The sequence below is a fragment of the Vigna angularis genome, chromosome 1 (genome assembly GCF_016808095.1).
Source record: "Vigna angularis cultivar LongXiaoDou No.4 chromosome 1, ASM1680809v1, whole genome shotgun sequence".
Lineage (NCBI taxonomy): Eukaryota > Viridiplantae > Streptophyta > Magnoliopsida > Fabales > Fabaceae > Vigna > Vigna angularis.
The window spans coordinates 52,282,351-52,308,143 of record NC_068970.1 but is presented as its reverse complement, the minus strand read 5'-3'; the positions used below and the strand labels follow the sequence as shown (position 1 = coordinate 52,308,143).

At 36.0% G+C, this 25,793-nt stretch overlaps 2 protein-coding genes across 2 annotated transcripts; one reads left to right on the top strand and one right to left on the bottom strand.

Moving 5' to 3' along the window:
* Positions 1 to 5,783: 5,783 nt before the first annotated feature.
* LOC108330942 (external alternative NAD(P)H-ubiquinone oxidoreductase B2, mitochondrial) lies at positions 5,784 to 10,472 on the top strand. Its single transcript, XM_017565546.2, has 10 exons — positions 5,784 to 6,004; positions 6,678 to 6,933; positions 7,620 to 7,820; positions 8,020 to 8,270; positions 8,475 to 8,697; positions 8,837 to 8,941; positions 9,340 to 9,612; positions 9,703 to 9,824; positions 9,967 to 10,086; positions 10,203 to 10,472. Exons 1-10 carry the CDS (start codon positions 5,913 to 5,915, stop codon positions 10,288 to 10,290), a joined length of 1,731 nt encoding a protein of 576 aa, XP_017421035.1. The 5' UTR covers positions 5,784 to 5,912; the 3' UTR covers positions 10,291 to 10,472.
* An 11,474-nt stretch (positions 10,473 to 21,946) lies between these two features.
* LOC128195239 (uncharacterized) lies at positions 21,947 to 25,476 on the bottom strand. The gene is made up of 3 exons (XM_052872475.1): positions 22,761 to 25,476; positions 22,149 to 22,607; positions 21,947 to 22,011 (listed from the first exon to the last, which is right to left on the bottom strand). Exons 1-3 carry the CDS (start codon positions 25,474 to 25,476, stop codon positions 21,947 to 21,949), a joined length of 3,240 nt encoding a protein of 1,079 aa, XP_052728435.1.
* Positions 25,477 to 25,793: the final 317 nt, after the last annotated feature.

The following is a 25,793-nucleotide window of genomic DNA, read 5'->3' as shown; positions in this document are numbered from 1 at the left end:
GCCAAGGGGGAAGGCTGAAAATTTACACCAAAATTCTAGAGAAATTGTGAGAGAAGAGAGTTGGAGTAAATTCTAGTTGAAGAGGGGAAATTCTGGAAGTTTCTGGAGAACGGTTTGAGAAGAGGAAACTAAGTCTGGAATAGAGGTAAGGGGAGCTAACTTTGAGTATTTCCCTTTGTATTATCTTGAGTCTTGAATATGCTATATTTTACTTTTGTCTGATCTTAAATCTTGAATATGGAGTATTTTGTTTCTGTATGATCTTGAATTTAAATGAGAGTATGCTTTTGTGTTGATATCCAAGTGTGATAGTTGTAAAATGTGATGTTGATTATGTTATGCCATTTGTATGTTATTAGTTGTTTATTTTTGTATTTTGGAAGGATTAGAAATTGTCTAACCGGCTCTGCCAGATTCAATTTCTTGTTTCCCCAAACATTTTATTGCTTTCCTTATTTATTTTTATTGTATTTTGGAAGGATTAGAAGTTGTCTAACCGGCTCTGCCAGATTCAACTTCTTGTTTCCCCAAACTATTTATTGCTTTACTTATTTATTTTATTGCATTTTTGGAAGGATTAGAAGTTGTCTAACCGGCTCTGCCAGATTCAACTTCTTGTTTCCCCAGACATGTTAATGTTCGTGTTATTTAATTATATTGTATTTTTGGATGGATTAGAAGTTGTCTAACCGGCTCTGCCAGATTCAACTTCTTGTTTCCCCAGACATGTTAATGTTCGTGTTATTTAATTATATTGTATTTTTGGATGGATTAGAAGTTGTCTAACCGGCTCTGCCAGATTCAACTTCTTGTTTCCCCAGAAATTTTATTATCTTATCTATTTTTTTATTGATCTTTGTGGAAGGATGAGAAGTTGTCTAACCGGCTCTGCCAGATTCAACTTCTTGTTTCCCCTGAATTTTTATATTAATATTATTTTGATGGTAAGGGCAACTAATTATTTTTGTATGAATTTATAAATATACGAATGTTGAACTGGTGTTCTCTTGCGAAACTGTTTTATGACTTTTATTATATTGGGTGTTATAACTGAAACTGTTAAATTGTACATGTTGAGATGCGATGAATTTATTGAATGAGTTTGTTGGCTGAAATTGATCTTGTTGGAAGGTCTGGAGTAAGGGTTCTGTAATTGCTTATATATGAGTATTAAATAGATATACAGATACTGTTTGAGGTTGTTGTGAGAGGAAGTAAAAATATTAAAATTAGGCATTTTAGATTTAGAGCATAAGACAACAAGGTAGATAAATTAAATAAATAAATTGATTAATTATTGAGGGCCTCCCTTTGTTGGTAGGATAGAGGAACCTTAAAAACCTGAGTTGGCACATCCCTGATCATAGAGCAGCCCTGGCCTGGTCCAGTCAGTTGTGACTAGTCATATGTGCTGGCGTCGAAGGTGAGTATGATGCGTTCAGACATCTGGGTCCTCTCCGGTGACCAATTGGAGTAAAGAAAAATTTCTACTAGGATGAAAATAAAATAAAACAAGTTGATTGTAGATGCATAATATTATCATGGTAAAAATTTCATATATATTTTATTTATTATTACATTGAGCCCAGACTTTAATATGTAGTTCCTACGATATGTTGATATATTTTGGTTGATCCATGATCTTTGTTTGGTGAAAATATGTTGAGTCATACTCGTTATGGGCAAAATGAGTTTATAATATGAAGCATAATATATGGTAATATGTTTAATTTATTGATACCAAAACGGGTTATTATGAATTCTTGATTAAAGAATGAACATGATTGAGTTAGGTGGATAAGAGGGTATGAATTGTTGGTTTTATGAAATGTTGGAGTGGATATGAGAAATCATTACTTATGAAATGATGTTTACTACCGGGAGTAGTATGTTCGAGTTATACCATGAGAGTTTGGTATGAGCAAAGTAACACCTGAGGTTTATGAAAGCAGGCAGAAAGTAGTCTGACCATAAGGCTTTGACATAAACATATGATTCGTAAGTTATATAGAAGCAGGCAGAGAGGGGTCTGACCATAAGGCTTCAGAAAGTAAGACATAGTATATAAATGAGGCTTAAGGAAGCAGGCAGAGAGCGGTCTGACCATAAGGCTTCATGAGTAAGCATGGTACACTTGTAAGATTTATGGAAATGGGAAAGATGACTTTGATAATGACGAATTAATGACATCGGAATAATGATATTTTATCAATTGCAGAAATACGTGATTAAAATATTTTTATTACAAGTTTAATGATTTTATGATAAGGTTGGCTTACCCTTATTTGTTTGTACTATGATCATATAACTCATGTTATATGTGATTAGATAATGTTGCAGATGCGGTTGAACAAGCTTAGAGATGAGAGATATGCGGGGAAAAACTTTCAGGGATTTTTGTAAAAAGAATAAATTTGTATTGGGAAGATTATGTTGTGTAAAACTTATAAGTTGAAATTTCAATGGTGAAGACTATATTGTTTAAAGTTTGTAAGTTTGGCATTGTACTTTGGATTAAATGAAATAAAGTTTGATTGTTTATAAGAGATATCAAATTAATTTAGTCTCTAATATCAGTAATACCCTTTAAAATAGTAGGGTGTTACACATTTGATTTAGACTCTTGTTCTTGTCTTATGTTTTCATTATGGAATAAATTAAGCCTAGTAATTCATGCTCAGTCACTGGTTGCTAACTTTGTTAAAGCTCGTATTCTCTCAAGAAGAGTTTGAAGTTAAAGACCAAGAGGTAAATCCCTCTTGGCCAAGAGGTAAATCCCTCTTGTCAAGATTGAAGACAAAGACCGAGCGGTAAATCCTACTCGGCCGAGAGGTAAACTCCTCTCGTTGAAGTTAAAGACCAAGAGGTAAATCCCTTTGGCCGAGAGGTAAATCCCTCTCGTCAAGATTGAAGACAAAGACCGAGCGGTAAATCCCACTCGGCCAAGAGGTAAACTCCTCTCGTTGAAGTTAAAGACCAAGAGGTAAATCCCTCTTGGCCGAGAGGTAAATCCCTCTCGTTAAGATTGAAGACAAAGACCGAGTGGTAAATCCCACTCGGCCGAGAGGTAAACTCGTCTCGTTGAAGTTAAAGACCAAGAGGTAAATCCCTCTTGGCCGAGAGGTAAATCCCTCTTGTCAAGATTGAAGACAAAGACCGAGCGGTAAATCCCACTCGGCCGAGAGGTAAACTCCTCTCGTTGAAGTTAAAGACCAAGAGGTAAATCCCTTTGGCCGAGAGGTAAATCCCTCTCGTCAAGATTGAAGACAAAGACTGAGCGGTAAATCCCACTCGGCCAAGAGGTAAACTCCTCTCGTTGAAGTTAAAGACCAAGAGGTAAATCCCTCTTGGCCGAGAGGTAAATCCCTCTCGTTAAGATTGAAGACAAAGACCGAGTGGTAAATCCCACTCGGCCGAGAGGTAAACTCGTCTCGTTGAAGTTAAAGACCAAGAGGTAAATCCCTCTTGGCCGAGAGGTAAATCTCTCTCGTCAAGATTGAAGTTAAAGACCGAGCGGTTTACACTCTCATCAACCAGGAAGCTCTGATAACAAGGACTAAGCGTCAAGTATGCAGCCAGTCAACTGTATAGTATAAATGACAAAGATTCAATACGTGAAACCGTTTGGCCCAAAAAGATACAACAACCTACCTCAAACTCATAAGTCCTATAGTTAACCTCGGCTAAAGCCGCACGGTTAACTCGGACTTGTGGGGCTTAATGTACTATACCTAGTGACTGACCAACTGTCAAATACACCAATCAGGAAAGATAAATATCATTAATGGCCAATTAATACGTTTAATGACCATATTAAATGTGAATATACGCTATTTATGACTGATTGACAGGTCATATTGCACAAGAATATGATATTAATGGATAGCAGGTATGTTAGCAAGTATTATTGGATTTATTGCTATATCAAATATGAATTAATGAGCTTAATTGCTATAAACCCTATAAATATAGAGTTAATGCCCAAGTAAAGGGACAATGAACTATGATAATAAAATATAGTCCAATCCATTAAACCGCTCCTAACTTGAATGTCGAAGTGCCTTTTGCAGGTACCTCCCCCTCTTGTCCAAAGGGACAACTCATCGATCTAAACTGGAACGTACAAGCAGAATACACAAGTTGAAGGTTAGTGTCTCGGTCTCACAAATCCCACCGAAACAATATGTAATTATAAGAGTGTGGGGAAAAATTATAGGAGTGCAAAAAGCAAATAAATTAGTTTTTTACATTGTAAATAACTAAAGTATAAAAAAATATATAAAAATATAGATATTGTAATATTTTTATAATAAAAAACAATCTTTAAAATATGTACTAAAAGAAGTGCCACTTAAAATAAATAGAATACAATCTCATTAAGTAATGTTATAAATCTGAGTCATACTAGGAATCAGGATCACATTATGTAAGGAAATAGAATAAAGGAATTATTGTACAGAGTTGGACCAGTCTGTCAAATTATCTAAACCTTGATGAATTGATCATCAAAATTAAAATACAATTTTCAAATATTTTTTGTTTAAAATAAAATAAAAGAGGGTAGGAAGCATAAACCGCACACGTGTGTCATGTGACACCTGCTCCCTCTCTTGGCTGCCTCTTTTTTAGTCTAACATCTTGTAATAATCAAATCATAAACTAAAGATCGGTGATCTATTCGGTTCATTTTTAAAAACAATCATCTTTCCCCTTTCCTTAAAATTAATTCATAAATTATAAATATTTTATTTATTGTTTTTATCATGTAGAGAAGTTAGTAACTTATACATATACTGTCTTGGTAAAATAGGTTGGAGTAAATTACTATTACTGGATGCAATTTATATATAATGTGTGAATAATGTAGATAAAGTTGTATAGTAGATAAAATAAAATTTGAAGTTGTTTATGAATATATAAGTTCGAGTTTTAATCATTGTTTTTGTGAGCTAAAAATTCTATATTATTTATGAGTTGAAGGTAAAGATTATTTATATATTTATACTTTTTTATTTTAACCGTTACATAAATTTCTTAATATTACTTTTACAAAGCCATAATATATATATATATATATATATATATATATATATATATATATTTGTTTGTTTGTTTTTCTAATTTTACACTCTTAATTAATATTTTTTAAAATTAAATAATAATTCGTAATAAAAAATACTTTTCAGTTTTATCATTTTAATTATTAAATTTTTGAATTTAAATAATTATTTATTATACCATAATTAATTACTCTTTTATCAACCAATTTTTAAATTTAAATAACTATCATAATAAAAAAATTATCTGCATAATATTATTTATAATATTTTTATTTCAATAACTAAAATTTATTTTATCTATAGTTATATTTATAATTATATATGTTTTATTTTTCTAATTTTATCATTTTAGTTATTGTTTTTCAAATTTAAATAATTTATAAATATTTAAAAATGAGTGCATAAAGATATGATAGTGATTGTGTTTACTCTAGTCTAGTAAAATTATAAAAAAAGTTTACTATCTTTTATAAATATATTTTTCTAAAATTTAATAATATTACTTTTTTTATTTTTTATTATATAATTTTAAAAAGTGAATACAGTATAATATAAAGAAAATAGGATAATTGATATAAAGACATAATAGTGGTATTAAGATATTCCTCCATTTATACATGAATCTGATGGCTGCTACCTTAGAACTTCACCTACTTTATTTTTTTAATCTTCTTTGTTTAGTTTCATTTAAATTAAAAAAGAAAAAAAAAAGAAAAGTAGAAGGCGGAGTGACCAGGGAAAGTATCAGCCTATAATTCACGCTGTTCCGGTGTTATAACTGTCTCTCTCTTTCTCTTCTCTTATTCTCTTTGACCCAATTCATTTCAATTAACAATTCATTTCCAACAAAAAATGCGGAGTTTCACTTTCTTCGAGCGAGTTTCCAGAGCTTTCCATGACCATGGTTCCAACTTCAAGCTTCTGATTCTCTGCACCACCCTAAGGTACCATCAACTTCAAACTTCCCATACTTCACTTTCTTCTTTTCCACCAACACAATTTCCTTTTCACTTATCTTGCAAATCAGATCTGTATTGCAATATAAAACAACATTTGAAGGCAAAAATATCTTCAAAATTTTTATCCGATCCTCTGTTTCCAACTTTATTCTGTAGTCAACTTGCAACTTACTTTTAATATATAGGTATTACATGAGTTCATAAACCTGTGAAGGCTTATGCACAATGGTAGAGTTGACACACTTATATTCTACAATTTAATTATATACACCCGGTTTAGAAACATGTATAATGTGTTCTGATGTGCCAAGATGAAAGTTGTGATTAACTGTGATAAGAAACTATTGCATTGTTTATATTATGATGTAATAATCTTCTCATTCTATTGAACATGCAAACTTTTTCTTGTAAATTGAAAATCTTGATTTAGCATGCGGGAATTTAGGGCCGTGGTCTGAATTCACTAATAATTTCTGAATTTTGACACATTCGGTTAAATACAGTATTAAAATAATTATCATATATTAAAATTAATAATGTTACTAGAAAGATTATAATTTAGAGACAGTTGCGATAGAATGGATTTTAATAAAATATATACAAATAGCACTGCATATTTGTGTGATGTGTGAAGAGGATAATGGTTTGGTTGATGCAGTGGTGGAGGGGTTCTGGCTTACGGAGAGGCTGTAGGGGCATCTGAAGCGGCGGTGCCGGAGAAAAAAAAGGTAGTGGTGCTGGGAACAGGGTGGGCTGGCACGAGTTTCTTGAAGAATCTGAACAATCCCAGATATGAGGTTCATGTGGTCTCTCCTCGCAATTACTTTGCATTCACTCCTTTGCTGCCCAGTGTTACCTGCGGCACCGTGGAAGCCCGCAGCATTGTCGAACCTGTCCGCAATATTTTTCGGAAGGTGATAATCAAATGAAAAATAACACACTTGCTTCCTATTTCATAATATTCATTTTAGGGGTTGTTACTTTTGTCATGTAACTGCTGATTAATTTTTAAGGATACTTGGGAATAAGTTGTAGTTGTCCTGTCAGTTGGACTTGATAAGATAACTCCTCTTTTTCCTTTAATGATTTTTCTATCAATTAAAAATAGAAAGCTTATGTTAAAGTAATTATTACTTTTAATTACATGAATAATATTTATTAGATTAAAAAAATGTTTTTGATTTATTGACTTATGTACTTGTAACAATTTCATGCCATTTACCTGTGACGTTATTTGCAATGGTTGATTACTGTTAACAGTTAATCATAAATTGTTGGATTTGTCGATCTCATGTTGTATGTACAATAAGCACTATGGGAACTATATGGTAACGCGCTTGCATCCACTGTGTTATATTTTCCGTGAAACAGAGGTTTGTTCTCATGTCATGGATCAGGTCTAAGTTGAAACAATGAATTTCTGTTTTATTTAAGAATGGGTTTATCTGGATCACATTTATGAGATTGCACCGCGTAGTGAATGAAAACATATATTAGATTGATTACGAAATGCTACTTACCACTAGGAGATACATATTCTGGTAATTAGATTGCCAGAATAGAATTTGGCTTAACTCCTTGTTATCTATCATCCACGCAGAAAATGGTGGACATTCAATTCAGTGAAGCAGAATGTCTTAAGATTGACTCAGCAAACAGGAAGGTATACTGTCGGTCTAATATAAGTAACAACGAGAAAGAAGAATTTGTGGTGGACTATGACTACCTAATCATAGCCGTAGGAGCAAATGTCAACACATTTAATACTCCGGGAGTGACTGAGAATTGCCATTTCTTGAAGGTAACTTTTTTATCACTTCATTATTGTGCATCATATTATCATGTATTTTGGTGTAATTTTTTTCTCTAAAAGGGAAAAAAGAAGTTCTGAGGAGACGTGGGAAAATCCAATGATGTTTTAGGTGTGATGGATATAAATTTTGCAGATGACATGTTTGTGGCTTTTTGTTATCTTATGGACATGTGTGTATACTGTGCAGGAAGTTGAAGATGCGCAGAAGATTAGAAGAACCGTTATTGACTGCTTCGAGAGAGCAAGTTTGCCAAGTTTAAGTGAGGAAGAAAAGAAGAGAATTCTTCACTTTGCTATTGTTGGAGGTGGTCCAACTGGAGTTGAGTTTGCAGCCTCACTACATGACTTTGTCACTGAGGATTTGGTCAACTTATACCCTGGGATAAAAGATTTAGTTAAAATTACGCTTCTGGAGGCTGGAGATCATATTTTGAGCATGTAAGCGTCAAACTCTCATTACACCTCTCCTTGCTCATAACTTGTTTAATGATGCTTTCTAGTCCCTTATTTGTGTTTATGAGTAGCGCAGTATTAGATTCAATCATCGATTCTACTATGCAGGTGGGTGGTTTTGCGGTTCTGTTGTTTAAAATAAGAGCTTACTATGAGCATATACATTTTCATTATTGAGCTCTTTTTCAGGTTTGACAAAAGAATCACTACTTTCGCTGAAGACAAGTTTAGAAGAGATGGTATTGATGTCAAAACAGGGTCCATGGTTGTGAAGGTTTCTGATAAAGAAATTTCTACTAAGGAAATGAAAAATGGAGGAGAAATTACCACAATCCCATATGGAATGGCTGTCTGGTCAACTGGTATCGGCACTCGTCCATTTATAAAAGATTTTATGTCACAAATTGGTCAGGTGTGTCATTGGGAAATTTTCCATATTAGTTGTTCTGATTAATATTCCAAATCATGTTTCTCGGTTAGTTTTATTTATTTTTCACCAAATAAAATTTTCATTCATTTATTATTTACTTGAAATTGATTATCCTGAACAGACTAATAGACGGGCCATAGCTACTGATGAGTGGTTGAGAGTTGAATCAACTAGCAACGTGTATGCACTTGGTGACTGTGCTACAATAAACCAGCGAAAAGTCATGGTATATTCTCCATCCTTCATTTAATTAATATTGAACATTGTTACTACTGCATGTTTTCAGCTGTGTGCAACACGGCTATATGCTATTATTCTTACAGAGAATTGTTCGTATCCATACTGTAAAGTCTGTAACATTACAACTGAATTTGTTTTTAGTTTCTTCATTGTCTTCCATTAGATTAATAAATTTATTTAATTTTGATGAAATAGTAAAATATTTATTATGTTGTTACACTTATCACACATCTTGGTTAATAGTTCTACTTCTTGCCTTACCAAGCTAGCTGAATGTTGCATTAAGCTAAACATATCGACAATCTGGGACCGTATGACACTATTGGAATTCAGATTATTTTTTTTTCCTGTTTTTGATCAATATATTGGGTTTTGGCATTTTAGGAAGATATTGCGGCAATATTTAAGAAGGCTGACAAGGACAATTCAGGAACTCTTACTGTCAAGGAATTTCAGGAGGTATTGGATGACATCTGTGAGAGATACCCTCAGGTGGGGCTATATCTAAAGAGTAACCAGATGCACGACCTTGCTGATTTGTTGAAAGAGTCCAAGGGAGATGTTGAAAAAGAATCTATTGAACTGAATATCGAAGAACTCAAAACCGCACTCTCTAAAGTGGATTCTCAGATGAAATTTCTTCCTGCTACAGCGCAGGTGCACATCATGTTATCTGAAAGTTGTATTCTATTTTCTGCTTATGTTTCTTTAATGATATGACGTCAGGTTTCTTAAACCGCAAATCAGGTCGCATCTCAGCAAGGCACCTACCTGGCCCAGTGCTTTAATCGGATGGAAGAGTGTGAGAAAAATCCAGAGGGTCCCATCAGATTCAGGGGAGAAGGGCGCCATCGCTTCAAACCCTTTAGGTAACATGATCATATTAATTTAATAGCTTTAGTTTTATGAGCTCTGTACCTTGACATGATAATGAAAGGATGAATATGATTCAAGGTTTTTCATTGGTTGGTCCATGTTTTCCTCATTACTACGTGGTTGATTGTTCCTAAGGTACAAGCATTTAGGTCAATTCGCTCCTCTAGGAGGAGAGCAAACCGCTGCACAGCTTCCGGGCGATTGGGTTTCAATTGGACACAGCAGTCAATGGCTGTGGTATTCCGTCTATGCAAGGTAGTGAGTTTTCCTTTTGCTAAATATTATAGTATATTTTTAAAAATTAAAACTAAAAAGACTCATAATGCATTATGAGTATAAAGTTAATAAAGCTTCATCCAATGTTTTGACAGCAAGCAAGTAAGCTGGCGCACAAGAGCGTTAGTAGTATCAGACTGGACAAGGCGCTTTATTTTTGGGAGAGATTCAAGTCAAATATGAAAGAGTTTAAATATTCTGCACAAGTGTTGCCTTGTCAATTTTCAGTTGAAATTTGTATACGAATTCTTTTTCCAACTTCTAATTATTTGAATAACACAAACGGACACCCAAGGCGAATATCCAGATGGGATTTGTTAACATAATCGTATTTAAGCATGCTATAGAAAAGAATACCTTAGTAACTCGTTAATCTCTTGATGACTGATTTTTTAATCTGGGTTTTTCTCAACAATAGCTTAGTGACTCGTAATTAAGTGTGTAAATTGTCCATTAAGTTGCGTGTGTGTGTATATATTTCATCTACATTCTTATACAAAATTGTATATGTTTATCAACATATTGTGATTAACAGGATCAAAGAGCTGCTCGACACTTTAACGAAATAAAAAGAATTTGGTTAGAATGTAAAAAATCTTATACATATAATTCATTTGGTAATCAATTACTGGTGAAAATAAACATTAGGATAAAAGTACTATATGGTGTTTATAATTGAAAGACAGTGGACCAATTTTTAAACTGATATGATAAAATTCCTTTTAAAATTCTGATAACTAAATCTTATTAGCCATTTCACAATGTGGCTTAATTGATGAGAAGGAAATATTATTGAGAAAACATCAATTTTCATTATCTTTGAAATACAAAGGGTCTTTCTTTTATACACAAGAAAAAAAAAAAAACCGACAAACAAGTAACATGGCTGATTTTAATAACTATGTAACAAACTCATCATACGTCACCGTGTAACAAACTTTATGTGTGACAAACTCTTTGTGTCATTGTGTATCAAACTTCTTATGTGTCACCGTGTAACAAACTCTTCATATGTCGACTCATGGTAGAGAATCATGTAAACCGCCTTGCAAGTTGGAGGATAGAAAATGTCAAACAATCCCAACTTAGTCAGTAGCTCGTAAAAAGGTTTTGGTTAGTAAAGAAATTTGTTATCTAGTTTTGTGAAGAAATTGGTCGCATCAATCCAACTTGTGACTTCTCTTAAACTAAATGATAGTTATGTCAAGGTGTTTGGTACGTTTATAAAAGATCGAATTGATATGAATAACGCTTTTGATTGTCACAATATAGTATTAGTGGCATACAACATTCCTCATGCAAGTGTTGAAATAAATAAACAATCCATTGTTATTCACAATTACCTATGGATAAAGCACGATATTCTGTGTAGATGAAGATTTAAGGATTGTACTTTGTTTTTTACTCCACCAGGAAATAAGATAGGAAATAAGAAATGAACCAAGAAAGAAGCATTGGCCCGAAATGGATTTACATTATCAATATAGCATGCCCAATCTACATCCCAATAACAAAATGATCTATCAAGATTATTACAATTTTTTTAATTACTATTGGAATTTTATCGACAGAGATAAATCTGTTGATAATTTTGAATTATCATTAAATTTTGAATTTTTTCTACTAATGGATGTTACTGACAGATTCATTAGCGAAGAAATGCATATTTTTCTTATCGACAAAAAAGTTCTTCACTAACATTCGTTGGTAATGTATATTTCTCTTATCGACAGAAAAATCTGTCGATAAAAAGAACATAAATTTCTCGCCCATTCTTTTCACATATCGACGAATTTTTTCGATGGAAAAAGTCTGTTGGTAATACGTATTTCATTTACTAACGAAAAATTCGTAGGTAAAATCTATTGATAAAAAGAGCGAAAACTTTTCCGTCCATATTTTCACTCTGTTCGCAAGAGACATTATATATTTTTCTCATTCTCTCACAGGTCTTCATTCCCCCACCTCTCATTCTCGACCGGTATGCAGCCTCTCCATTCCCCCACCTCTCCATCTTAACTTAGCCACTATAGTTACAAGCCTCCATTTCCATTCAGCCAGGTCGCCATCTTCGTCTCCACCAACGTTATTGAGGTATTTCACTTCATCTTTTTTTTCTCTAACACACATAGGAGAGGAATAATGCCTATTTTATTCCTGTTTCACGCTCCAACCACTGCCACCACCATGTAACGCCGCTATTGTCCATTGTAATGCCATTTTTTCCACCACCATGTAACATTTTCCACCATCGTACAACGTTTTTCACCACCGTGCAACGCCATTGTTTAACATGAATCTTAATAATTTTTGCCCAAAATTTTTATCAACGTCGTTGTCTGGAATGTGTTAATTCTTTTGGTGCAGTAAAAATGAAAAAAAGAAGAAGAAAGAGAGGAAGAGTGGAGAAGAAGATGAAACAGATTGTGACATTTATCGATGGATTTTTCCATCGATAATTATCGACAGATTCTTTCGTTGGTAACTATCGACAAATTCTTCTATCGATAATTACGGACGAAACAAATTTTCGTCGGTAAAAATTTACCGACAATAGTTTTACAAATGGATTCTTGATTTTCGGTAATTTTATTTTACCGACAAATTTTATGTATTATCGACGGATTTTGTCTATCGGTAATATCAATTTTTTTTGTAGGATGACCTAGGGAAGTTTTTAAATATCTAAGGAATCTTTCGGCAACATAAAAGTGAGTATATGTTGGTCTTGACAAGAATTGACTGAGTTGTTGTGTAACAAAGGTCTTGTAATGGTTAAATAGAATAAATGTCTGATTAGTCAACGATACAAAGGCACACCATCATATTGCTTGCCTTCATCTTGATGAAGTTTCAGTAAAAGGTCTGAAGAAGTTTAGGCTGATTTTGAACCAAGAATATATACCATAATCCTTTAAGGAGCCAAGAAAATATTTATATTGATAAACAAATATTCCCAATTGAGAATGAGAACTTGGACACCTAAAAAATATTTCAGTTGACCCAAGTCTTTGATCTTGAAGGGATCATTTAGAATTTTCTTAACATGGTTAAATTCTATAAGTAAACCCGAACTAGTATAATATCATCAACATGTACTAACATGTTGTAAAAGTGTGAGAAGTCTTCTTAACAAAGAGTGAACTATCTAAGTATGCTTGATAAAATCCACAAGATAATAACAAGGTTGTAAGCCTTTCATACCATTGTCTTCTTGCTTATTTCAACTCATATAAACTTTTGGTGAGCTTGCACACTTGCTTAGAATGAGATTTAGAACATCTTGAGGAACCAACATATAAACGTATATTCTAACTCTCCATGTAAGAAGATCTAATTGATGAAAAAACCACCCTTTTATAGATGAAATAACAAGAAGAGTTTTCATAGTTGTAATCTTAGCAATAGAAGAAAAAGTATCTAAATAATTCACTCCTTCAATTTGTGTATATCCTTTTGCTATATTAAGCATGCTTTGTAATGCTCAACAGTGCCATCATCACGTCTCTTGATTTTGAATACTCATTTATTTTCAATGGGTATTATTCAAACAGGTAAGTTAACTAGGAACCATGCTTTCTTATTCTCAAGAGCTTATATTTCAGCTTGCATAACATCAATCCAACGAGGGAATTTTGAAGCCTCTTCAAAGGTTTTGGGTTTAGTCTCAAATAATAAAGAAAAATTAAAAGAATGATGTGAAGGAGATAAATAACAAAGAGAAGAGAATCTAGATAAGAAATGAGGCATACTTGAGGAAGATTGATTTGTTGCACAAATGTAGTCAGCCAAGTAAGATGGTGGATGCGTGATCCTAGATGATTTTCTGAGTTCGCACTTTATTTGGACAACATTTTTATTAGGTGAACAAAAGGTGGTTGTATCTGAAGGTGAATGAAGTGGTGATGGATCTAACACAACAAGTAGAGAATTATGATTATATGTGTGTGGTGAAAATTAAGGTGATATATTTAGTTTTGTTTGTGTTTCAGTGTAGGTCCAGTTTGGTGAATTTTGGGACTGATAAGCAAGAACCATCTAATGAAAAATAACATTTTGAGACACAAACAAACCTTTAGAGTTAACATCCATAACAACATAACCCTTGGTAGTTGGTTTATATCATAAGAAAGCAGACTTACGGAACATTGGGTCAAATTTTTTTCTCTGAACCTATAAAGGGCTAACAAAACACAAACACCTAAAAACTCAAATTTTCCAAATCTGGTTTACTTCCAAAAAACAAAGGGAATGGTTTTGTAAAATTTTTCTTGGAATTCTATTTATAATGTATTCAACATGTGTCACTACATATCCCTAATATTGCTTAGTGTTAAAATTTGTTGAAAAGATTTTATCCAATAAAAATCAATGAAGGGGAGAAGATTAAGAAAATCAACAAATTTAATTAAAAATAAGTTAATATATAAGAGAAAGAAATAAATAACAAAATGATGTAGAGAAGAAAAAGAAATTGAGAATAAATTTCAACGTAGAGAAGCAATAAATAAAGATAGAGAAAAATGATATTTTAATTTTATTTTTATCAATAATATATTTGCATAATAATTTAAAGAGTTGTATTTTGAGTGTTATTATTCCGCATTTATACTTTCTCTCATAAATCTGATTAAGAAAATTCTGCTAAATTTCTCAACACTTAAGAAGATGAGCTTGATACAATAAAGATCTAACCACATTTAAAATGTGTTGGTCTTTCCTTTCTACTATTTTATTTTGTTCAAGACACTTAACATAAGAGGTTTGATGTATATATAATTTTTTCTTTTCCATAAAAAAATGTTAAGGTAAATTCTGGATCATTATTATCAGATCGAACTTTGTTTACTCTTTTTTCAAATTGTTTTTCCTAAATGTGAACAAGGTTTTTCAAGTGTGTACTTACTTCATATTTGGATTTCATCAAAATAACCCACAAAAATATGTTATAGTCATCTATAACAGTAAGAAAGTACTTGTGACCATAAACACAATTTATTTGATAAGGACCTTTAATATGTCAAAATTAAATAGTTTACAAATGAAATAGGTTACAAATTTGTTAATCAAATATGGTAATTTCTTTTGTTTTGCCAAGTGGAAAATGTCACAACAACATCCTTATTTGTAAAAACGTTAGGATTTTCTTAGACATAGTTTTGAGTCTTTAACGTCAAAGGTGCTTCAACCGAAATTGCCACAAACTTGACTATGAAATGTTTTCTGTTGTAACATTGTTGAATCGAGCCTCTACCATCTTTTGAACTTCAGTTGTCAACAAGTATAAACCTTCTACTTGTTTAGCCAAACCAATCATCCTCATGGACTTATATTTTGCATTTTTCAATCGAAAAACTTGCAAGACAATTATAATTTTGATAATTTAGATATATAAATAAGGTTAAAATTGAATTTTGGGAGAAATAACACATTTGTCAAAATGAAGGTACGAGTGAAAACTACAATACTAGAAAGTTTGGCCAAAGTTTTATGTTCAATAACATGTTTAATTTGATGAAGGGTATGGAATAATATCAAGGAACAACATATAATTGACAACAATATTTGGGATTTGACAACACTACATAGTCATTTAAACCATTTAGAAATTGAATAATTATATCTTGATGTTAATTTTTTTCATTACCCATGGCTTGGCAATTGCATCGAATAGGACAAGTGTAGGTAAGAATTGACCGTAACATTCAAGCTCGTTATAGAGTCTTTTGAGCTTAATAAAAAAAATTCAGTTACACTTAGAGGTCATTGCTTGAAATTTTAAATTTCTTGTTGAAGTTTTGAAACACGAATTAAATCCCCTTAGGAGAAACATTCCTTTAAATCAGATCAAACATTTATATCATTTTCCATGAAAAATGCTTTCTCTTATTAAGGGAAAGGTGGAATTCACGATCTAAGAGCGCACCAAATTGTTACATCTTTCTTAAGCAAAATAGTTAGAATTTATAATAGCAAAGCTTCCAAAGAACCTGACTCTAATACCATGAAAGGAAATACTATTGAGAAAACATCAATTCTCATTATCTTTGGAATATAAAGGGTCTTTGTTTTATACATAAGAAAAAAAATAAAGAAACCAACAAACAAGCAACGTGGCTGATTTTAATAAAATGTGCCTTGAGGAATGCTAACATTTATTATTATTATTATTGATAATGTTCTTTATGTACCTGTGTCTCCTTTTAGCTTATTATCCATTAATTAACTTGTTCTCTTAATTATGTTTTTTCTTTTAACAAAAATTCTCTTTGTTTATAGGAACGGAGTTTGAGACAGGTGATTGACTCTAAATCTAAGTCTCATGGTCTTTATCATCTTTGTTCTTCTACACATGTTGGCATGGTTATGGAGTCTCCATCTCTTCTTCATGCTTAGTTAGGTCATTAGAGTCTTGTCAAATTGCAACAACTTGTTCCTAGCTTATCTAAGTTGTCTAATTTAGTATGTGAGTCATGTCAATTAGGAAAACATAACGTGCTTCGTCTCCTTTTGCCTTAGTCCATTCTGACATTTGGGGACTTAGTCGTATTAAGTCTAATTTAGGTTTTCAATATTTCATTACTTTTATTGATGATTATTCCAGATGTGAGGACCTGAAAAATAGAGTTAAAAGAGCAAAAATGTGCATTAAGTTAATGAAACCAGACTTTAAATGGATTTTTCAAACATCTTCGTCCATTAGCTTAAGCATTCTATCTCTCTCTAAAAACTCAGTTTTCAGATTTTCTCTGCCTTCTCTCTACCACACCTCTGCCTTTTCTCTACCATTTCTCTTCATTGAGCCAGTGGATTTCCGATCAGGTGGCGCCCAAACGTCCGCAACGTAGAGGGCTTCACAACGAACCGATTCATTTCGGGTCCTAGGCTGGTAAGTCCTTACATGCATTTTCTTCTCCGTTCTAAAACCTAGCACATGAAATCTTTGCTGGTTGCATGTGTCTTGTGCTTTCCTCTTTATCATTTTCCACTCAATCTTAGCTTTAAGAGTTGTTTCCATCACTGTTTCGGTGGTTGTGGAGCAGGCCTTGGAGGGAGATGACACCGCTGCTTAGGCTAGTTAGGATCCATAGGCTTCTGTTTATTTTGAAATACTCTATTGTGTTAAAGTTTTAAATTACAACCAAATTTGGGATGACTGTAACCTTAAGAATTTATCTACAAGTCTTCTTCTAACTGTTCTATTATATTATAAATGTGGACTACTAGATTATATAGTTCTACAAAATCTGGGATGACCAGATGCACTTGGCTATTTTCAATGAAAAATCGTTCTGATTAACCTTTTATAATGAAATTAAAATCGGATTCGGTGTTTCTATTCAAACTTTGCGAAGTGATAATGACCGTGAATATTTTTCCCATTCTATTAAACAATTTATGGCTTCTCATGGTATTCTCCATCAAACTTCATGTGCTTTTACACCTCAACAAAATTGGATGATTGAGTGCAAAACTAGACATCTTATTGAAATAACTTGCACTTTTTTAATTCATGGTATCTAGAGCTTAAGGTTCTTTGGAAAACTTTTTGTTGCCCCTATCCACTACAACCGTCCTCGTCGCTAGAACTACCATTGTCATTGTCATCATTGTCAGAGCATTACTTTCGATCGACGACCACACAGTTCTACTTGTCTCGGCCAGACGACCACAATGTTGTCGAGATCACTACCATAGAGTCTAGATGCGCTCTCACGCATCGATCAGTTCATTAGACCTCTTTCGGCACTAGTGCAAAAACAGCGTATAACGTCACGCGTTCAACGTCCAACCACTGAATAGTCAACGTTAAAAATGACCGGTGACATTTTTGTAAATAAATGCAATTGTAGAACGTCGAAGCCTCATTCAATTCGACGTTCTATGATGGTAATTATTTAAACCAGCGCGTCATTCTCTTTCTTCTTTCTTTTAAACCACCAATAGTACGTCGAATCCTGTAGGGGTTCGACGTAATATTTGTCAGTTAGAAGCCAAATAGTCACCCTTTTTATTTTTTTTTTCTTTTTTCTTTTAAACAACAAATAATACTTCGAATTCTGTAAGGGTTTCGACGTATTATTTGTCAGCCAGAAGCCAAAAAGGAACCCCTTTTTAATTCTTTTCTTCTTTTTTCTTTTAAACCACATATAATACGTCAATCTTGTAGGAGCTTCGACATATTATTTGTCAGCCAAAAGTTTCCCATTTTTAATTTGAGCGTGAGATTGAAAATTCATTCACTTTATCTTAGCGCGGGAGACCCTCTTCTCTTCTCAAACTTTTCTCGAACGAAGTTTGACGACCATAACATGTAATCTTTCTTTCATTTGATACAAATGCATGTTAATTAACTACTTTATGTATAATTTTCGTTTGTTTTGACGGATTATTTTTGTGTTCTTGCCCTTTATAGGCGCATCATGCTTTCTCTTTCACTGGTGGAAACACTCTATTCCGACGAACCCACCTTTTGAAGGTTAGTTTTTGTTTTCATTTTCGTTTTGAAGAACTTATTTGTTGAACTTGTTTGTTTATTGTTTTTTGTTGAACTTGTTTGTTGTTGTTGTTTTTTGATTGAACTTGTTTATTGTTGTTGTTGTTTGATTGAACTTGTTTATTGTTTGTTATTGTTGTTAATTGTTGATACTATACTACACGTTCATAGTTCATGCTTTATAAAATACCAAATACTGAAATTTGTATTTTTTATGCTTTTCAAGTCTCGTAGAGTTGTAAAAAAGGATTATAATTAATTAAAAAAAACAAAAAAATTGCTTAACGTCGAATATTAACAAAATTCGATGTCAATTTGATTAACGTCAAATTTTTTAAATTCGACGTCAATTTAACATCTCCCGATATGATGTCAACCTCGAATTCGACGTGAAAGGCCAAAAAACAACGACGTTATACGATATTTTTGTATTAGTGCAGGTTTTAAATTTTCTCTCTCCCTTACTTGTTCATGGCTTCTTCCCCTTTGACCTCTCTTTTATCACCAGTATGTCTGACCCATCCATATATATTAACTATGTCAATGTAGATTTATCTATTAATAAATTAGATAACATTGATTATGTAATTTGGACATCAAAAGTAAACTTTGACTTAAAATTGAAGGGTATGTTGATCATGTTACTCAGAATGTAAAGATTATTAATTCTGTTATGATTACTATTTAATTCAAAATTGATGCTCTTGTGCATTATTCTTTAGAAAAATTAATCACATAAAATAATTATTGATAAACTTAATCCAACTGTAAAAGAATTATGTAAAAATTTAATTTGGATTTTCTGCTATAATATTTTATTGTTGTCACTTTCCAGTATGTAACATCCCAAAATATAGTAATTACCATAATCAGAATTTATTACATTAAGCAAATAAACAATGCAGTCTTACAGGAAAACCGAACGAGCGTTAAATGTCGAACGGCCAAAATATACCGAAAATAACTAACGTTAAAAACATACAAGAGTTCAGGGACGAACGACCTTACAAAACTATAACCGAACGTCCACAAAATAAACTTAGCGAAACTAAAATACACGAGCGAGCGATCTAGGGCTCGGCTTTAACTTCAACGTCCACCAGAGTCGCGTCCTCCAAATTTTCTTCTTCTAGCATTTCTTCAAGTGACACTCCACCGTCTGCTCACATCCACACGGATGATCATTGCAAGGACAGGACGGACGTACAGAGACGATCGACAACGCAAGGAAGAGAACACAAGGTAAGCTTATTGAATTTAATTCAAGTAAAATCATTAATTTCACAATACATCAAACATATCAAATATTTTACAACATATAATTAAATCAATCCCTTAACTCCATTCAATTCCTAATACTAGACTGATCGTCCGGACTGTATGAATCTGTGTAGCTACAGGCGTCCTTGCACCCGAGTGGTGTAGTACATTTCATATTCTCCATATATCAACTCATACTTATAATCATACATCAAAATCAAATATCACAGATCATGCTTCACGCAACTCTCAGAACATCCATACAACACAAACAAAAGCATACGAATTAAATTTAATAAGCTTCCCTTACCCGAATCAATGAAGGAAACGTCCTAATATGAGTCTTTTGGTTCGTCCAGCTAACGGTCTCCTACCCTCAACGTCTCTTGACTCTTCTCACAACCAATCTGATCCACAGAAAATGAATCCTTTAGACCATACACACGCATGCAGCCAACAACTCGGTTTCTAGAAAACCTAAGGACGAGCTACTGAAGGAGAACTTGCCAATTTCCGTTCTTGAAACTGTTCGGTCCACTGAGTAGCTCTCGGTTCAGCGGACGTTCCTACGGTGCTGAAACGTGATCGGAGAAAAGCTTGGTGAGTTACAGTAGAGAGAAGTTGGGAGGTTTTAGAGAGAAGTTGGAGAGAAATGGGAGTTTAGGTTCAGAGGTAGAGGATGAGTGCATGCAAGTGAGAGAAAATTTCGAAAAACTAAAGTTTTGTTAGTTTCCACGCCCCGCGGACGAACGTCTCATCTGATGACACCTGCCCAACCATTTCTGATTTGGAAACTTCTCTCGTGACACGTGGTGTGCGTGCATGCAGTGTTTGGTGCGCTTTTAAAGCCCTGAGCGTGCGACGTGGGGCGTTTTCCAGTGCAGATCAGAGTGGTGTATGGGATTGGTGAGTGGGTTTTAAATGACTGAGTGTGGAAATGGAGTGCACTAATGGTGATGTGACAGAAATTACTACTGCTAATTATTAGGGGTCTCACATTCTCCCTAACTACAAAAATTTTCGTCCTCGAAAATTTAAAACTCACCTGTAAACAAGTGTGGATACAAGTCTCTCATAGCATCCTCTACTTCCCACGTTGAATCGCCAGTCTTCGCGTCCCACACCATCTTAACTAGACGAACGTCCTTTCCCTTGTATAGCTTGGTGCGGCTGTCTTCCACGCGGACGGGTTGTAACTCCAACGTTCGGTCATGACGAAGCTGAACGTCTTCCAACTCCAGTACGTGAGATGGATTCGCTATGTACTTCCGAAGTTGGGAAACGTGGAAGACTGGATGAAGATTTGATAGCTGAGGAGGCAAAGTAAGTTCATAAGCTACTGGTCCAATCTTCTTCAAAATCTGGTACGGTCCTATGAACTTGGGAGATAGCTTCTTGGGACAGATGGCTTGGCCTACACCAGTGATCGGATTGAGTCGAAGGAATACATGGTCACCTGCAGCGAACTCCAAGGGTCTTCTATCCGCATATGATTTCTGCCTGCTCAGGGATGTCTTCAATCTATCTTGAATCAATTTAACCTTCTTGGTCGTTTGCTGGATGAGCTCAGGTCCAGTTAGCACGTTCTCTCCATCTTGGAACCAACAAAGTGGCGTTCGACACTTCCTCCCATAGAGAGCTTCAAACGGCGCCATACCTATGCTCGACTGATAGCTATTGTTGTACGTGAACTCTACTAGCGGCAGGACTTCATCCCAAACGCCCAAATGATCTAGGACGCACGTCCTCAGTAAATCTTCCAGCGTCTGGATGGTTCGTTCAGACTGGCCGTCCGTTTGAGGATGATATGTTGAACTCATCTGCAGTCTGCTTCCCAATTCTCCTTGTAAGGACTGCCAAAACCGAGATGTGAATCTCGTGTCTCGATCAGAAATTATGCTTGAAGGCACCCCATGCAGACGAACGATCTCCTTGATATACAACTTGGCTAAGTTGGTCATCGACATCTTTAAGTTAACTGCTAGGAAGTGGGCGCTCTTCGTTAGCCTATCCACGATCACCCAGATTGAATCATGATTCCTAACCGTGCGTGGTAGATGAGTCACGAAGTCCATGGATATGCTATCCCACTTCCATTCGGGAATTTCCAACTGTTGAAGTAATCCGCCAGGTCTTTGGTATTCCGCCTTCGCTCGTTGACAGGTTAGACATGATGCCACAAAACGAGCGACATCACTCTTCATTCCAGGCCACCAGAATGATTTCCGGAGGTCTTGATACATCTTAGTCATGCCAGGGTGCATGCTAAGACGGCTGTGATGACCATCCTCCAGAATAATTCTCTTCAGCTCGCCATCATTCGGAACGCACGTTCTACCCATGTAACGCAACATGCCGTCCGTTCCCGTATTGAACCATTTAGCTTGATCCGTACCGAGCGCGCTTAAGATCTTCACTAGCTCTTCGTCCTCACGTTGCTTCATCTTAATCCGGTCAAACACATCGCTAGATATTCTAAGGTTACAGCACTTGATGCTGCTCGGTTCTAACTCAAACTGTAACCTTAGATCTCTGAAGCTCTCCACTAAGCTCCGCTCGCGCATCATCATGGACGACACATGCACCACCTTCCTACTTAAAGCGTCCGCCACCACGTTCGCCTTTCCGAGATGATAGAGTAGCTCAAACTCATAGTCTTTCAAAAACTCCAACCAACGCCTCTGCCTCATATTCAGCTCCTTCTGGTCAAATAAGTACTTGAGGCTCTTGTGATCACTGAAGACTTGGAATGTAGACCCATACAAATAATGTCTCCAAATCTTTAGTGCAAAGACGACCGCTGCCAGCTCCAGGTCGTGCGTTGGGTAGTTCTTCTCATGGATTTTCAACTGGCGAGATGCGTATGCTACCGCTCGTTTCTCTTGCATAAGTACACAGCCCAACCCTTGATGAGACGCGTCGCAGTATACTTCAAAGGGCTTGGACGTGTCAGGTATGATCAACACTGGAGCGCTCGTCAATTTCACTTTTAGCTCCTGGAAACGCTCCTCACACAGATCAGTCCAGGCGAACGGTCGATCCTTCCTGGTCAACTGAGTAAGCGGAGCTACTATTCTAGCAAACCCCTCGATAAAACGCCTATAGTAGCCCGCGAGCCCCACAAAACTACGAACCTCAGTGACTGAACGAGGACTCTCCCAGTCCAAAACCGCTCGTACCTTAGCAGGATCCACTGAAATACCTCCAACCGACACTACATGCCCAAAAAACTGTACCTCCTTCATCCAAAATTCACACTTGGACAACTTTGCATATAATTCCTTCTCCCTCAACACTAATAGTACTGCCCTCAAGTGTTCTTCGTGTTCGTCTTGCGTCTTGGAGTAGATGAGAATATCATCTATGAAAACGACTACGAACCTGTCCAGGTACGGCCTGAAGATACGATTCATATAATCCATGAACACTGCAGGAGCGTTCGTCACTCCAAATGGCATCACTACATACTCGTAGTGTCCATAACGAGACCTGAACGCTGTCTTCTGGATGTCGTCCTCCCTCACCCTAATCTGGTGATATCCCGAACGCAAGTCAATCTTTGAAAATACCGTTGCCCCATGTAGTTGATCCAACAAATCGTCTATCCTTGGCAACGGGTACTTATTTTTGATGGTCAGCTTGTTCAATTGCCGGTAGTCTATACATAACCGAGAGCTCCCATCCTTCTTTTTCACTAAGAGCACAGGCGCTCCCCAAGGTGATACGCTCGGCCTGATGAATTGCTTGTCCATCAGTTCTTCTATCTGCTTCTTAAGTTCAACCAACTCTGCAGGCGCCATACGGTACGGTTGAACAGAGATGGGTGCAGCTGTCGTCACCAAATCAATGGTGAATTCAACTTCACGAGTCGGAGGTAGTCCAGGTATTTCTTCAGGGAAGACGTCCGGAAACTCATCCAAAACCATTCGCTCGTTGCTGTCAACAACGAACGTTCGTTCTTGCCTCAAACCTCCAAGCTCTTGGTCTTCATGCGTCATGATTAGGAAACAGCTCGCACTTTCCATTATATCCTCCTTTAACTGACCGAGCGTTACCGTTAATTCTTCATCCTCTTCATTCGGAAATATCAACTCCTTCTTCCCACAATCTAAGAGAATGTGATTGGTAGCCAACCAATCCATTCCTAAAATCACCTCCAACCCTTGAAGAGGTAGGCAGATGAGGTTTACTTTATACTTGCGCTCTTCTACTTCTATAGGACATTGGACGCACATAGTGGACGTCCTAACCTCTCTAGTCGCTGGGGTAGACACCACCAGATCGAACTGCATCTCACTCACCTCTAATCCCAGTTTGCCAACGCACGCCTTCGAGATGAAGGAATGTGTTGCTCCCGAATCAAACAGCACGCAACAAGATTTACCATATACTAAGCATGTACTGATGACGAGTGTACCTGAGCCAGCCGCCTCCGCTCCAGTTATCGCATACACACGCCCAACAGCTTGGGCTCGTCCACCTCTCCTTTGCCGATTCCTTCCAGCGTTCGGTGGTCTCATCACCGCTCGCCCACTCACGTTGCACTCGTTCGCCAAGTGCCCATTTCGTCCACACCGGTTACAGTATTTTCCTCCCACCAACTGAGGACATGACGAACGGTAGTGTGGTCCTCCACACTGGAAACAAGTAACGTTCCCGTACTGCCCAGCTTGTCCAGCAGGAACTAAAGCTTGAGAACTGCTCGTGCTAGATGGCTGACTAGGACGAGTGTAAGGTGTCCTTCTCGGAACGGTACCTCCCCGGGACACTATAGGTCCCCTACTCACTTGTTGCTGTTTCTTCTGTCTTTCAGCTTCCGTCATATTCTTCTCCAACACTTTGGCTTTCTCGACCATGGCAGGAAACGTTCGTATACAAAGGCTGGAGATTAAAACCTTCAAGTCGCTCCGCAGTCCGTTCTCAAACTTCCTGCACTGCCACTCTCCACTGGTGGCCATCGTATTGAAACGAACCAAGTGTTTGAACTTGTTCGTATACTCAGAAACGGACATTCCACCTTGGACGAGTTGCAGAAGTTCAACCTCCTTGGCAAAACGGACGCTGTCGGGGAAGTATTCTTCGTAAAACTTGCTTCTGAAGACTTCCCAAGTGATCGGTTGGTGCGCATCCGCCAAGATAGCCCTCGCGCTCGCCCACCAGTGGTTCGCCTCTCCAGTCAATAAATATTCCGCGTACGCCAACCTGTTTTCATCCGGACATCTCTTGGCGTTGAAAATCTTTTCCATGTCCCTGAGCCACTGGTCTGCCTCGTCAGGGAGGCCCTTACCATTAAACTTAGCCGGATGATGCTGGAGAAAACTCTCCAAACTCCACTCAGCAGCAGGCTGGGCAGCGTTGGAAGAGGAAGCTCCCGACGTTCCTCTGGTTGCCGCCAGGATTTCCATCAACTGACGCTGAGTCGTTTCCGAGTTGGCACGTGAAGCCTCCAAACTCTGCATGGCATTCTGATTCTGCTGCATCAGAGTTGCATTCTGCTCCATCAAGGTCGTATTCTGTTGCTGCAGTCGGTCGATCAACGTTTCCAACAACCTAGCGTTGTTAGACGCATCCGGTTCAGTAGGTTGAGGCGGAGGAGGGAGTCTAGGTGCCATTCGTTCTCTGGACACAGAGAAAAACGAACGTCAGTTACGTGTAAAGAGTCGAGATAAAATAACTCATTTAAACACTTATTAAGCACACAGCAAAACACAGTGCACTCATAACCTACAGCGTCCTTTAAGAGAACAAAACTGCTCTGATACCACTAATGTAACATCCCAAAATATAGTAATTACCATAATCAGAATTTATTACATTAAGCAAATAAACAGTGCAGTCTTACAGGAAAACCGAACGAGCGTTAAATGTCGAACGGCCAAAATATACCGAAAATAACTAACGTTAAAAACATACAAGAGTTCAGGGACGA

Coding starts and splice junctions, on each gene's coding strand:
- LOC108330942 (XM_017565546.2), top strand. CDS start 5,913: ATGCGGAGTTTCACTTTCTTCGAGCGAGTTTCCAGAGCTTTCCATGAC. Junction 6,005..6,677: donor ATTCTCTGCACCACCCTAAG/GTACCATCAACT, acceptor TGGTTGATGCAG/TGGTGGAGGGGTTCTGGCTT. Junction 9,825..9,966: donor CATCGCTTCAAACCCTTTAG/GTAACATGATCA, acceptor ATTGTTCCTAAG/GTACAAGCATTTAGGTCAAT.
- LOC128195239 (XM_052872475.1), bottom strand. CDS start 25,476: ATGGCACCTAGACTCCCTCCTCCGCCTCAACCTACTGAACCGGATGCG. Junction 22,608..22,760: donor GTCTCATCAAGGGTTGGGCT/GTGTACTTATGC, acceptor CTACATTCCAAG/TCTTCAGTGATCACAAGAGC. Junction 22,012..22,148: donor GAGAATTATTCTGGAGGATG/GTCATCACAGCC, acceptor CAACGAGCGAAG/GCGGAATACCAAAGACCTGG.